Source organism: Alligator mississippiensis, chromosome 1, assembly GCF_030867095.1.
Source record: "Alligator mississippiensis isolate rAllMis1 chromosome 1, rAllMis1, whole genome shotgun sequence".
In the NCBI taxonomy this organism is placed as follows: Eukaryota; Metazoa; Chordata; order Crocodylia; family Alligatoridae; genus Alligator; species Alligator mississippiensis.
In genome coordinates this window covers 339,170,071-339,185,662 of record NC_081824.1, presented here as the reverse complement: position 1 = coordinate 339,185,662, position 15,592 = coordinate 339,170,071, and the positions used below count along the sequence as shown (strand labels likewise).

At 39.2% G+C, this 15,592-nt stretch overlaps 1 protein-coding gene across 4 annotated transcripts in view; it reads right to left on the bottom strand.

Annotated features, from left to right (window-relative positions):
• HERC2 (HECT and RLD domain containing E3 ubiquitin protein ligase 2) overlaps window positions 1-15,592 on the bottom strand; it is a 194,051-nt gene that overhangs the window by 50,284 nt on the left and 128,175 nt on the right. For 3 of the 4 annotated variants that reach the window (XM_059720957.1, XM_059720959.1, XM_059720958.1), the window contains exons 47-59: window positions 15,427-15,569; window positions 13,968-14,066; window positions 13,702-13,870; window positions 13,476-13,601; window positions 12,090-12,198; window positions 11,697-11,836; window positions 9,688-9,878; window positions 9,261-9,366; window positions 8,969-9,060; window positions 3,532-3,707; window positions 2,870-2,981; window positions 1,210-1,291; window positions 946-1,089 (exon numbers count right to left, since the gene is read on the bottom strand). In XM_059720957.1, the coding sequence (XP_059576940.1) occupies window positions 946-1,089; window positions 1,210-1,291; window positions 2,870-2,981; window positions 3,532-3,707; window positions 8,969-9,060; window positions 9,261-9,366; window positions 9,688-9,878; window positions 11,697-11,836; window positions 12,090-12,198; window positions 13,476-13,601; window positions 13,702-13,870; window positions 13,968-14,066; window positions 15,427-15,569 (1,689 nt within the window). The remainder of the gene's footprint in view (window positions 1-945; window positions 1,090-1,209; window positions 1,292-2,869; window positions 2,982-3,531; window positions 3,708-8,968; window positions 9,061-9,260; window positions 9,367-9,687; window positions 9,879-11,696; window positions 11,837-12,089; window positions 12,199-13,475; window positions 13,602-13,701; window positions 13,871-13,967; window positions 14,067-15,426; window positions 15,570-15,592) is intronic. The other variant, XM_059720960.1, reaches the window with a different exon arrangement.

The window sequence follows — 15,592 nt, the reverse complement described above, 5'->3', positions numbered from 1 at the left end:
TAGCACAAGTCAGGCAAAACCCAATGAAATCAAACATCCTTGTACTGCTATAATTTAATCCTCTACATTAGAGCCGTGTTCAACTGGAGGGCCATGGACCAAGGGGTCAGTGTGTAGCCCCTAGGCTCCCACCCAGCCACCACTTCCCTAGCTGCAGCAGCAGTAGCTACAGGTTCCAGGCTCCCCTTCCCTCAGGCTTTTGCTTTCTGCCCAACCACAGTGGGCAGGGCTGAGCAGCATGACCTTGCCCACAGTGCCAGGAAACCCCATAGCATGGGGTACCAGTATAAAAGCCCATAGCCAGGGAACTGATGGTAGGGTTCAGGCATCTGCACCTATGCACAAAGTACAAGCAGGGGGAGGAGCCCCAGGGTGCTTAGTGCAGTAGAAGAGTGACCTGAAGAGCCTGTGGCCTGCACGGGGTCCCCTGCCACTAAGTTGGATAGCCCTGCTCTACTTCCTAAAACTCTTTATCTGGGTACCTTAAGCAGCAGTAATTTCAATATGATCTAGTCAAAAGGAAGCAGACCAAAGTATATTTTATGGAACTTTTTAAAGACATCAAAACTGAACATTTTCCCCATAACAGAAACAGAAAAGGTCACTTGATTTACTCTTTTCAATCAACTGAAAGACTGTATTTTAGCAAACTTAAGAGGATCAAGTTTAAACTTAAGAGAATTGAGAACACTAACCATGACAAGTTAAATTTATTCCAACAAGTTTAACTTTCAAAATAATGTTAAGATAATCTCTGTTGCCCCCCGCCCCCCCCCACCCACGTACAAGCACAGAATTTAATTAATTTATTCCTGCAGTAAAGGATCATTGAGTATTCTGCATCTGCCACATACACAGAGCATATGAGAGTCTTCAAACAGCTTCTGTTTTTATGCCTTGGTGCATAATGTTTAAGAACCTAAGGGGAATATCAAGAGTCAGTACCTGAGTGAACAGCCACCTTCTTCACTACGTAGTTACTGAGAGCTGTAATTTGGCGGGGAATAGGCACAGTCCCACTAGATATGCCCAAACCCAGTCTTCCATTAGTGGCTTCTCCACAAGCATATACTTTACCCTCTACAGTCACTAGAATGAAAAAGTATTTAAAACCTCATTAATATAAGATAGGTACAACTGAACATGTTTCTCTTCTTTGAAAATAGTTGTCTACATTTTAATTTTGAATCTTGCATATAATTATCCTACCTGCAAAAAGGCTTTTAGATCCACCAGCTACCTGTACTACATTCAAGGCAGAGAGGGTTTCAGAGAATGAAGGAACCTTTATCTAGAGTAGATAGAGAAGAAATAGTTTATTACATAAATCATTACCCTCTTTCCTTGTGAAAGAAGCAATTATTTGAAGTGCAGCTCTGAGGCGATGAACTAGATAATCCAGTTTAACTAGTGGCTAGTTCAAATTAATTACATTTTTTCTTTCACACTCATCAGTACCTGGACACTTTATATTAGTAACTGAGTGGCTAAAAATGATCAAGCACATAAAGCTATGGCTGAGTCAACAACACAAATTAAGATAAATCACCATGATAACAAAAAGGTGAAGTAGGAGATACATTTTGACTTTTCTTAAAAAAAAAAAAAAAAGGCTATTTTTTCGAAGTAAACGTTAGTCAGAAACAATTAAATACAACTGCACATGAAAAAGTAAAACTAGTTGAAAAATAAGATGTCAGCACGTACAAGCACAAACAGGATTTACTTTTGAAGCTTCTACTTTTGAAGCTTCTAAATGCAGTTAATACAAAAAAAAAAAATCAAAGCTCTTTAACAGCATGGATTAGGTATAATCACAGAAACAAAAATGACCAAGTAACCTGGTTTCCCCTTCACTTCAAAATCAGGATAAACACTTCTTATTTGTTTCTAATTAGAGCACGTAAGTTTTATATTTTAATTGGGTGTTTCAGCATAAGTATTTATTCTTATGCGGCTAGAGTAACTTTCTAGAACAACCTTTTAATTCCTGTAAAAGTGAAAATATTTAAGGACAAATGTGTAATCTGTGACTAACTCCTAAGAGGATTGATAGGAAGGTTAAGGGTTTATAGTAGAATTTTGCTGTTTTTCCTTGCAGCAAAAACAAGCTACCATTTAAAGAGATTTGAGTTTGAACCTTACTTTTTTTATTCCATTTTCATAGTAACAGTGCCTCTCTTGGGTTTCATCCAAATAGAAGTCATATTCACTTTGACAGCTATTACACTAATGATCCAATTGTAAAAAATATAGATATTCCTGTAAAATATAGTTCTAAACTGACATTTTTATTCATCGTATTATTCATCTTATTATTGTTTTTATTCATCATTATTCAAATTAACACGACATAGAACAGATAACATGTAAATAGTTTATTAAAGTCTTAGAGAGTCTTAAGTGAAACTCTACAGACTGATAAAAATCTTACTCTTACATTTTAGAAAAGTGTACCTTTTTTGGTACTGAATTTTCAAATTCACTACATTGTCAAATGTTTAATGACTACTATTGTATCATAAGCTAAAAACCAAGTGGGAACTTAAAAAAATACATGTTGATTATTGTTTTATCTTCTTTTTCATGATGCATCTATCAGACATTTAGATGCTGAATAGCACTAATATCTAAACACTAAATATCTAGCCAGAAGTGGTTCTGATAAAGACTCTTAAAAGACTTGACTCTGAGGTGAAACCTGTGTTCTTCATTATGAAGGTGTGGGGGTTGGGTTTGGTTTTTTTTTGTTTTTTGCTTTTGAGGGGATGTGCTGGGTTCTGCTTTTTCTTGGTTGAGGGGAGGGGGAAATGTAGTGCACGGATACAGACACACATACACATACACTCTCTTCCAACAAGAACAGTACCTTGGAACCTTTCAGTCCTCCCAATTGATCTTTGTCATTCAGCCCCCAAACAAAAACTTTGGTTCTTATTGTAGCTGCTGATTCCAGCCCTGCCGCCTTCTTCCTAACAAGACTGGGTATATTGAGAAAAAAGGAAAGTTGGCAGACAACCTCTATGCTATAACATTAACCTCAACTTGCTTTTTCTATACTTTTTATCCTACAAGAGAGACAGTATTTCAATAACCAATTTGGGAATTAAGTTCCGTAGCATAACTTAATTATTGTGGCTTTCTGAGATCACTATTTCTCACTGGCAATTACAAAGTAAAAAGTAACGGAGGTTTTCCAACAGAACACAGAATTACAGTAGTTTTAAAAAAAAATAGGAAATCCACAAAACTGCTGGTTTCTGCAGTACACACTTGATGCTGAACAGTTAAAGCCATTACTAATAAATAGAAATTTCAGCAGTTTTGTATAACAAAGTACTTTTTCTGCATGGGAAAGCAAAAAAACTATGGAAAATTTATCACCATATACATGTGCAAGAGATTCATTTTTAACAATGGCCGAAACAAAGATGATCATAGTCTATTATATAATTCATTTGTATCAGATGCAGTCAATCATCCAGTTTGATTTTAAGGTTAAAAAGGTAAGTTTTTCAACCAGTTGCCTACCTCCCAGTGTTAGCTTTATCATCATCTTCTTCTTCATTATCAGATGCAAGGAAAGGGACTGCAGCCAAATCTTCATCCTCGGCCCGGATACGTCCCAATATGCTGAGACCATGTATTTTGCAATCAATTCCAGAGCTTCGGCACTGCTTTATGGCAATTTCAATATACCTGTGATACTAAAAAGAAAGAGATTAAAGTGCAGTCTTTTGGGTCCTACATACATTTACCAAATACAAGGATAATTTTAAAATTTCTTTCTTCTGTTCTATTTTTTTAAAACTCTGACAAAATATCATAATTTTTTCTGCTCTATTTAAGTGGCAATTTGTCTGGTAGAGAGGTCCTGGCATACCTAAAAGAAAATACTGGTTAAGACTTACTTTCTGGAGATAATCTAACCTCCAGTCTACTAATGACTGGTTGTGACTTGCTCTGTGCAGTAACTGCAGGGTAGCCCACACTTTTAACTTAAGTTTAAGGCTTTCACTCATGTCACCCATGAGATAAGCATTTACAAATACAACCTTCAACAGACTTAGTACATCAATTGTCTGCATGGATCAGACACATGGAATCAGCTGAAACTCTGTAATATTTAAGAACATAACACAAGAACATAAGAATTGCCATTTACTAGGTCAAACTATAGGTCCATCTCGTCCAATATCCTGTCATACAGTGGGCCAAGAGTAGATGCTGAAAGGGAAAGTGAACTAGGTATGACCAGGGTTTTTCCCCCCCACAATTCCACTCCCACTTGCTGCCTGCAGCTTTCAAGGTCTAGGAAGTTCTGATTCAGAGGCTGTATCCCATAACTCCTGCGCTCAATAGCTACTTATGCCCCTTTCTTCCAAGAATCTGTCCAGTCCCTTTTCTGAATCTGGTTAAACTGTCAGCTTGCACAACATCTGATAGCAATGAGTTCCACATTTTAAATTACATTCTGTGTGAAAATGAACTTCCTTTTGTTAGTTCTAAATTTATTACCTATTAACAGAGATCTAAGTTTTCAGTTTCAAACAAAAAAAAAGAAAAAAAAATGTGGATTTTTCATTTTAATAAACACGTGGATTTTCCACTTCTGCAAAGAGCTCTCTGTAGGCTGGCAGAGCTCCAGCCTTCAAGGGGCTGGGGGGAGTGGGAGAAGGGTAGTCAGGCAGAGGGCACCACATGCACGTGCGTGCTCACACATGCACATGGGCCCCAGGCAGCCTGCAAAGCAGCTTCCCACAATTAAGTCTGGTGGGGGGGGACCCCATAGTGAGGGAGGGAGGGAGTTGGGCAGGGCCGAGGCTGCTGCCCAGCCCAAATGTGGGGCTGGGGGCCCGGGGCTGGAATGCATGTCCTCAGGGCCCGGGTAGGGAGTGGGAGAGAGTTACAGGTGGCTCGTCCAGAGGGTGGGGGGTGTGGCTGGCTCCCCACCACTGTGTGTGCACTTCTGGGGGTGGCATGGGGGGCACATGCACCCCAGACCTGTGCACAGTGGCAGGCTGCCTGCTGCAGGCTCAGGTTCCCCACCCTGCGCTGCTCTCCCCCAGGGCCTCTGCAGCCCAGCGAGTAGAAGCCAGCATAGAAGGGCAGAGTGGAGGTAAGCAGGTAAGCTACTTGCCCCTGCAAGCCCAACACTGCCCTGACGAGGTGCCCTCTCCCACCCAATAGCATCTTGGGTGCCGGTGCCAAGCTGTGCTCCTTGCTGCTGCCTGGTGGGTAGGGGGCATCAGCAGGCCCAGGGGGCTGTGGGTAAGGAGTGAGAAGCCAGGACCTGCATCCTGATGAGCAAAGGAGGCAGGAGGAGCTCTGATTTTGCATGTTAAAAAAACCCCAAAATCAAATATCAAAATGTACAGGTACTTAGAATTTATTTTATTTTATTATAGTGACTGAGGCACTAGTAGGCTTCCAAATTGCTTTAAAATTGTAAATACCTTAATAAAACATTGTGTTCAAATGAAACTTGTATATATACACTGGTGTTTCATTTTAATCATGGATTTTGGGGGTTTTAATCAGAGAACTTGCAATTTTTAAATGGAGAAAACTAGGATCCCTGCCCATTAGTTTCATTTTGTGAGCCCTAGTTCTTGTATTGAGAGACAGTAAATAGTAAATCCTTATTTACTTTCTCTTCACCATTCAGTATTTTGTAAACCCCCCCTCCTCATGTTCCCTCCTCAAGCATTTCTTTTCTGAACTTTATAGGCCCAGCCTCTTTAATCTTTCCTCATCCAGAAGCCCTCTTCTGATCATTTTGGAGGTGTGGGGACCAGAACTGGGAAGAGTATTCAACATGAAGATGCACCATAAATTTATAAAGAGGCATAATTCTACTTTCCATTTTATTTACAATTCCCTTCTTAATAATTACTAACATTTTGTTTATCTTTTTTGACAGCTGTTAAGCACTGAGCTGATGTTTTTAGCAAAGTGTCCACAATGACTCCCAGACCTCTTTCCTGCGTGGTAGCAGTTTAGTGTAGAGCCCATAATTGTGCGGGTATAGTTTAGGTTATTTTTGCCCAGGTGCACCACTTTACACTTATCTAACTTGAATGGCATCTGCCATTTAGTTGCCCAGTCTCTTAGTTATGCCAGATTTTTTTTTGTAGCTCCTCATAGTCCATTTTGGTCTTTACCACCTTCAATAAGTCTGTCATCAGCAAATTTGGCCACCTTGCTACACACCTGCTTTTGCAGATCACTTACAAATATATTAAAACAGTACGGGTCATAACATAGATCTCTAGACGGTCCCACTTCTTTCACTTCTTTCAATTCTGAAAACTGACCATTTATACTCTTTGCACTTTCTATTTTGATGCCATTTTCTAACCCATGAGTGAATGCTCCCTGTAATCCCATGACCACCTAATTTAGTTAAGAGCCTCTGATGGGGGGGAGGGCGGGGGAGGAGGGGGAGAGAGAGCTTGTCAAAGGCTTTTTGGAAATCCAGATACAATATGTCAACTGGATCACCCCAATTCACATGCTTATTAATATATAAAAACCTCTAGTAGGTTGGTGAGGCACCATTTCCCTCTGATAAATTCATGTCGTCAGGTTCATCCACATGCTGAACTACTATTACTATTATTATTAATTTCAAAGAGTTTTCCAGAATCAGAAGTTAGGCTCACTGGCTTGCATTCTTCATGGAGCTTTTTTTTTTTTTTTTAAGTATGGGAGTCATATCGGCAACTCTCCAGTCCTCTGGTACCAAAGCTGTTTTTAGTGACACTTTGCATACTATGGTTTTGAGTTCAGCAATTGCCAAATTTGAATTCCTTCAGGACCCTAGGGTGAATGCGATGCTACTGTTTAGTTTATCTATTTCCTCTACAACATCATCTACTGAAATCTGAATTTGGATCAGCTCCACTGACTTGTCCCTAGAGAGGAGTGGATCTGGTGATGGAATTTCCCTAACATTTTCCACAGGGATGACAGATGCAAAGGATACCTTTAGCTTTTCAGCAAAGGCCCTGTCATCCTTCAGCAAACCTTTTACATACATCCAAAGGCCCAACTGACTCGCTGGCAGGTTTTCAACTTCTAATCCATACAGGCTGTTTGCAGACATTTAAAAACAAACAAAAAACAAACCTGCACTTTACTGGAAGCAGCTATGCATTACTTCAACCTACCTCCACAGCATCTGTATAGATCAGGTGCTTCAGCAGGGTTTTTTGGAGCTTTTATCTAAAGCCGAGTCAAACAGTTATTAGATAAGAGCGCCAATAAAGCAGAACTAAAGTGCCAGATCTATATAAACATTGGGTGAGCCAGGTGCAACTGGGCTACACTGGGCTCAGTGCAGAAGCGTGCAGAGTTTAAAGTAAAGCACCGGGATCTTTTGTTTTTATAATCTCTACAAGCAGCCTTAAAAGACATATTTATTCTTACACTTTGTGTTTCTAACAAGTTTCTCTCAAATTCTCTTATACCTTGTCTTATTAGCTTTACATTTGCTTTGCCAATATTTATTTTCTTAATCCTTCATTAGGATTTGACTTGCACTTCTTGAAAGAAGCCTTTTTTCCTGTTTATTGCCTCTGCAACTCTGTTGTTAAACCATGCTGACTTTCTTTTGGTCCGCTTTCCTTTTTTTTGGTTTTCTCAATTCATTGTATGCGTTTGCTTTGTGTCCCCAATATACTGCTCTTAAGCAGTTCCCACACTGCCTGTACATTCCTCAACTCTTTAGGGGCCCCTTTTAACTTCCACCTAAGTAGCTTCCTGATTTTGGTGTAGTCTCCCATTTTAAAGTTAAGAAAATCTAACACAGCAGCCTTTGCCTCCCCTCCTAAATGGATTTCAAACCCAATTGCACTGTGGTCACTAATGCCTAGTAAAACTAACTCAGCAACACTTACCCTTTGAATCACTTAAAACTAGGTCAGCAGCAGGACTAATCATTGTAGATGTAGACTACCATAATACCAAAATCCATACCAAGTACCAAAGTACTGGATACATCCCGAGTACTGGATACAATTCAGTACCCAGGTTACCGGGTACCACAAAATGCTGTGGTGGTATCCAGTAACCCAACAAAGAAGCAATCTCCGTGGTCTCCCGAGACCGAGGGCTTACAATGACCGGATACATCACGTATGAAAAGTCAAATATAAATGTAAAACTACAGAAAGGGACGCTTCTTAGACCCTCTCTACGCATGCAGATAAATGTACAATAGGATCTAACTCATAATCCACACACGCATGGCAGAAGGCACAATTATAGGATTGCGCATTAGATCCCATCGAGCCTTATTGCCAGTCCAGGGAAGACCAATTCCAGGCTCCCTTGCATCAGTAAGAAGCAGACTCCTATGGCTAGGAGCCCCATACACCCCAGTTGAAGGGCTCCCAGCCATGGGGGCACCCCACACATCCCCGAGGGTGGAGGATTACTGCAGGGGTAATCCTCCCACAACCCAAGGGTATGGGAAACCCTTAAGGCCACAGGATTGCCACAATCTTCTGGTCCCAGGGGTTCCCTGCACCCTCAGGATGGGGTTCCAGCAGCTATGATCCCTAGGGCTTGGTTGTGTGAAACCCCCTGACCCTGGGGATCATGGCTGCCACAATCCCTAGGACTTTAGAGTTTCTCACTGGGCATGGTGCACCCCTGCACCCAAGAACCCTGTCAGTTGACAGGGCTCCCAGCCGCATGGTAGACCCTGCTACGTGTCCAAAACAAAGTTCAGTAGCAACCAGATATAAAGCTAGTACACATTTTTAAAGTCTAACTTTATATCTGGTTGGAATTTTTTTTTGTTTGTATGATAGCTACTTTGTACGTGTAGCTGGTCTCCAGGTAACTGCACAATTAACTAGTTAATTGTGCAATACCTGTAATATGTAGAGAGGGCCTCATAGCCAGAGGTTTTTCCAGTTTGTATACATGACCATTAGTCTATACCCCAACTTTTACCTACCTCTGTACAATCACTGAGAAGAGGCACCGTGGTGTCTGTAGGGTTAATATTAATGGTCTTTAACTCAATGAGGTTATTTAAAGAACTTCCACCTAAAGAATAAAAGAGTGACAGAAATTTAAAAAAGGACACTTATTAACCAGATACTGTTTTAAAATATATCACCATATTAACTGGACACTCCAAAAAAAAAAAAAAAAAAGTGTTTGATCTATGTGTGTGCGTGCATATGTATATATATAATTTTATTTTTTATTTTTTTTATTCTTATTAGCACAGTAAATTCATGTACCTGAAACAACCACCAAAGAGGGCATGTAGCTGCTATCTGCAGGGTCCACTACCATCTTCAGTCGGTGGACGAGAACATCTGGGAAAATCTCCAAGCGAATCCAATGCTAAAGGACAGATGGTCACATGCAATAAAATTTTTATTTTGTTGTCAGATGATCTGTCAATTTAAGCTCTTAACAGCTTTGTTACTAGTTCTTTAGAAACCACAGAAGTTACAGATAAGAGGGGGGAAAATTAAGATTAATACAACTTAAAATTTAGCATATTTATACTGAAATATATTTAGATAATTCAATTAATTTTATTTGTAACATGGACATGATAGACAAGTATACACAAGTTTCAAAATGAATTTTCATCCTTTCAAAGGGAAAATAAAAGAGGTACCATAGCAAGATAGTCAAAAGCATGAATCAAAAACTTACCTTCCCTTGTGAGCCAGAAGATTGCCAACACTGCTCACTACCATCAATCAGACGTGAGGCCTGATTCACAGATGATGAGACATTCAAATTCTTAACTATTCGTGACCAGTCATCCAATAGCATTCCGCGCTGACTGCTATGACGTCTTTTCAACTGTTTTCCAGAACGCCCACAAAATACTGGAGACTGGCCTATTTAGTTTAAAACACTATTATAAGCTATTCCGTTGCAGCAAATGTTCAAATTATAAAGGTTTCACGTACGTACTTTCAAAATGGGGGGGGGGGGGGGGAGGAGGAGAGAGAAATGTTGCCAGAATACAGCTAGAAACAAGGCACAGGGCTTTACACAATATTACACCCATTAGAAAAGGCACTACTTCAAATGCAAAAAAAAACAAAGGAACTGAAAAGCACGTTTTGGCTTTACACCAGTTTGCACATGCTCATGTCTCTTTTTGCAGTAGTCAGATTTTTTTCCCCACTCCCAGTCTTCTGGTGTTTATGAAAAACTTGCAAAGGCACCTCACCTATAGATCAGGTCAGTCATTACAGTCGTAGCTACTGCAGTTGAAATATATTAAATGTCACATCCAATACTGAAAAGGTAAAAACTTCCCACAAGGATGTGATTTTTAAACTGACATCTTAAAAAGACTAATGGGAGACTCCTGATTAAACGTAACACTTTGGAAAGTTATTCTTTTTGAAGGAAGACAAAAATCTAATTTGATATACTCTTATAACTTTCTCTCAGCTAGCATAAGATCTGACCTGAGCACCTGCAGCATTTTGGAAGTTAGTGGAAGAAGAAAACAGCAAAATAAGATGAAATTTAGATGAAAACGTAAAGAGTGGGGAAACAACTCATTGCCAGTCTTAATAATAACAACAGGAACAAAAAGGAACATGGAAATTCCATGTGCTCCTATTTCTGCCTTTCAAAAATTTCTGATAAACTTCCTGGGAAGGGGTGTCCCTGCTTGTCACATTTCTGATCAATCTCCCAATATCCAGGGGAATGAAATACCTTGAGTGACTGCCAGGCAATCCTGTTAAAGAGCAAACAAGATGAACAGGCATGCTACTCTTATACAGAAGGCAACAAAAATACAGAAATTCTGGGTGCATTATCTTCACCTGCTGATATGAAAGGATTCATATGCATCTACACTGGTACACAGCCAGAGAAAATTAGAGTGAGAATAAAATGATACGATTTAAGTTACTTCTGATATAGCATGGAGTTACTTGGCACTATTTTATAAATAATTTAACACGTGAAATATGTTCAACATAAAAGTTTTACTTAGATCTTATCAAATACTATCATGCCATGCTTGGCAGACTTAAATGGCACAATGCGATTTGATCTCAGAACGCTACAATCACACCTCTTGCTGTGCTGGACAAGCAATTTTAGGGATTACACATGAGATCCCAATCATCATGCTTTTTTAACTTGCCTGCCTATGTGGAGCTCAGGATTGCAAGGGTTCCAACTGCACCATCAAGTTGGAAGCCTCAGGCTTGGCAGCACAACCTTCAGGGCTGTCATGCTTATGTCTTTGACCTTACCAAGAAGAGGGAGCCAACCAATTCCCCCTACCCAGAATTTGGATTTCTCCATCTGATTGTCAGTATGGGAATGAGGATGGAACATGCCATATGTTCAATAGATGGAACAACTTTATGGCTAGCTTGCCATTTTATGGCACCATAAATTAACTGAACATGTGACATGTAGATGGCACAATTAACACATTAAGCATGACATAAAAGTTACATCTGTCAGGGGCACAAATAACCTTCAGGAAGTATATATTGTGATCTAGCAGAGCACTAAAATCAGGCTATAAACACCTAAAGTTTACCAAACAAGTTATTGCCTGCTAAGCTGGTTCTGATGCTAAAGCTCTTAATCTAATAATAATAAGTCTAAATATATAATTTAGAGAAAGTACTGTGCTATAATGTAATGTAAAAGAATTAAAGTTTTGAAAAGCATACCTGGTTCATTTATTCTGCCAAAAGTATGCCGAGTGTTATGTTTCCTGGTTTTAAAACAGGTTTCACAAAAATCAAAGTCATCACAATTTCTGCATTTGAACCTAGGCCCATTGATAGGAAACATCTGACAGCCATCACACCTGATTTAACACACAAAGACAGTCTGGTTGATTACGAGATACATTTGTAAATCCGTTTGTTAACGGATTCTCAGGACACAATTCATTCAAACAGCATTAATGAATGAAATTTCCCTCTTCTCCTTTTTCACCTTAAGGAAGAAAATATACAATTCTCTGCTATACTGACCCAACGTATTTCATTAGCCATAATAATAAGGCTACATGCAAAGCGTTTCACAGAATATCTAGAAAAATTATAATTATAACTTACGTGACTCCAGGATGAATGCTGGGGACCAATTCCATTTCAGACAATAAGCCTGTCCAATGAGACTGCTGAGGAAAGTCTACAATAACATCTTTTCCATTGGCACTAAAAGCTGTAACAAAACATGCAGGAAAAGAACACTATCTTGTAATTAACTCAAGAAATGAATTTGGAGTTGCCTATTGTCAGCTACCCAAATTTATCTTTACTTTTAGAAATTAGCCTAGTCACAGAAATTATAATCATGTGATGTTTTGCTCATTTTCTACTTAGTTACTTACTGCAATGAGTTATCTTAGTTCCTTCACAACCGATTTTTCAAGGTATTTGGGTTAACTTATTTTTCATAATAGTCACACAAAAACTTGAACACTGAAATTTTATGAGCTTCTCAAAGAGCATCAGGAAAGAAAAGCAGTATCATTCATAATTTACCACTTTCAAGATGTTCATTCTTTCTGTTAAGCATTTTTACCACGGCTGCATATACATATTCAAGTGACCTGGAAGAATTCTCCCAGGTTTGTTCTCCTGGTAGAAAAATGTACAGAGAGATGCCTGAACAGACATTCAAATTCTGAGCCTCTGAAGAGCAGAGAGCTTCCAGTGCTGAGGAGACACATCTCAGCATGCTCTCAGCATGGGTTCCTTCAGTTGGCCCAGTGAAAGATGGCAGCAGGGCACAGCTTCAACAAACGTTCAACGAGCTTTAGTACAAGCGCCCCTGCCACCATTTTGAAGTATAGGGATGCTAATACATGAAATGTGGAGGCTGGCCATTGCGCAGTAATTACCACACTCCAGCAGACTTGATTAATTGAGTCTGCTCCGATGTGCTGTAATTACAGGGCATCAGAGCAGCCTCACAGCACAACTACAGGGACCTGCAGAGTCCAGCCCAATGAACACACTGTCTGGGGATTTTTGCTCATGGAGAAAAATTCTGAACCTTTGTAAACTCATTTTCTCCTAGGAGAGCAGCTACTCTCTCCAGAAGAAACTGAATATCTGTATGTGGCCCATATCACCATCCATTCTTCTAGGCAGATATTACAAATGTATTACCGTCCCTATTTTCAACCTTTTCTCAGAAATTGAAAGAGAAACACTTTTGGTGCACCAAGCTATAAAATATAAATGAAGAATCGGAAATTATACAGATTTCTAAATATTCCCAAGCAGCATCATATACCAGTTCTACTGAGTATGATTTGCTCTGAGCAACTGAATGTATTAACAAAAAGAATATCTGTACCCCAAGCTCGCCATGGGCAACAGATGTATTTCTATTCTTTGATCATGGCAAAATCAGCTACTGCCATCTCCTTATAAAAGATAATATTCATGTGGTTTAAAACTTGATTTTTTCCACAGATGAAGCTACGTTACCTTTCACAACCCCAACACTCCTATGAGTAACTGAGCCCCATTTGTATTTGGGTGTAGTAACTGAGGTTTTCACACGCACTTTGTCACCAATCTTAATATGAGAAGTAGAATTCTGTGGTGGAAATCCTAAAAGCATCAATAAAAGATGCATTAATTTTTCAGAGCTTACAGTCTCCTTAGGCATAGATATTAATCGTTATTACAAAGTGATGAATATTCAGCTCACCTATAAGCTCTACATGGATGTATCTGACCCAGTAAGTGCCACCTTTTTGTTGCCAATCACACTGCACATTGAGGTCATGTAGCCCATCTCGATCCAATTTAATAACTTTACCTACATCTCCTTCACAAACTTCCTCATAAGTCCGGCAGCATCTAACCATCATCCCCACCTGGGTAAAAAATAGGACCATAAGATTCCATTAGCCTGGAGATAAGCACATGCCAAAACCAAGGTAACTTTTATATGGCTTTCCATACCACATTTACCTGAACATTCTCTCTCACATACACTGCATAATCATCGTTACTTAAGAAATCAGCTCGTTTCTTGTAAGTCTGACTTTCTGTCACAACAGCACCACTAGCCTGTAAAAAACAAAGAAAAAGAAAACAAACCATAACTGTAACAGGGAAAACAGTAAAAGGAAAAAACAACAAGCAAATATAACAAAAAAAAACTGCATGTTGAAACAGAAAAACCCTCACTAATTCAACTAACTAAAGGGCTAACATTCACAACATGCTGCACTTAAGACTATCTATGACTTAGTCACCCCAAAACAGCAGCCAACCTGGCAACTGAAAAGCTTTCAGGAATTCTGAAGCAAGCTAAAAGGTGAATATTACAAAAACTGATGGCTACAAAGAGGGGAAAATGAGAAGCCTTCATTGAAGCCACTCTGTCAACTTTATTGTATTATCCACTTTTTCCATTTCCCTGCAAGTTCTTCTTGTGAAGATTCAGAGGGCTATACTGCACTCCAATTTTTTTAACAGTTCACCTAAAGCTGTTGTGGTTAAGCTCAATTTCATGCAATTGGCATATTAAAGGCAAGAGTTCCAAATTAAAGTCACTTCAGATCACAATTTAATAAATTCTGAATATTCAGCAGTCATGATTCAAGTTTGAGCTTATTTTCTCCTCCTGTATAATGCAATCTTTTCAGATCTTGAGTATGAAATGCCAATAAACCTTAGAGTAGGAATCTGAGAAAACAAGGAATAATGCCACAATTCCTTTTCTACAGTTATTTAGCAATAACCACTTAAAAGTAACACCTCCTGAAAACTATATAAAAATATGCAATTCACATTCAGAATTGTCATGCCTGACAGACTGATAAACCATGTTATGGCCTCGACAACTGAAAAACATGTATAAAGAAAAAGAACATAGTAAATTCACCCATGCCTTTTTGCCATATATTCATTGATATTTCAGTAATGCTTTCAGTAGCCAAAATATCATGCTTTCATTTTCCAAAGCATAGCAGGAAAATAAACCAAGGAAGAATTAAACGGTCTGCATTTATAGTTTATTCAGAGTCCATCTAGCTTGTAAGACAGGCTAACATGATTATTTTGCAGTTTGTTCTATGTGCTATGCTATGCTCCAAAATGCCTGTGCACCCTCAAGATATGCTGCCAGAAAAGTCCAGAGGAATAATCTATGACAAGCATTTGGCTAGTAATCATGGTTTTCACTACAGTTCTGGAGACAAGAAAGAAAGAGTGGGGTGGGGAAACGCACAATGACACTGGATAGATCCTATGCTATATAGACAGATCTCCCAAAACATAAACCCGTCAATGAACAGATTGGTGGGGGGACAGAATTATACCTTTGCCCTACCAAATTTGTAAGAGAGGATTATAAACATACAATGTGGAGCTGATGTAACATTTAAAAAAAAAATCCATCACATTTGAATAACTAAATACTAACCACAGGACAGGCAGCTTCAGCTTCTTCCACCTCTTCTACTATTTCCTCATCTGAATATTCATCAGACACAGTGTCCGCATCGGAGAGATCAGTAATCTGAACATCAGGGTGATCCAACAACCAGCCTACCAAGGCTTCCACTCCTAGCATACAGAATCATAGGCCA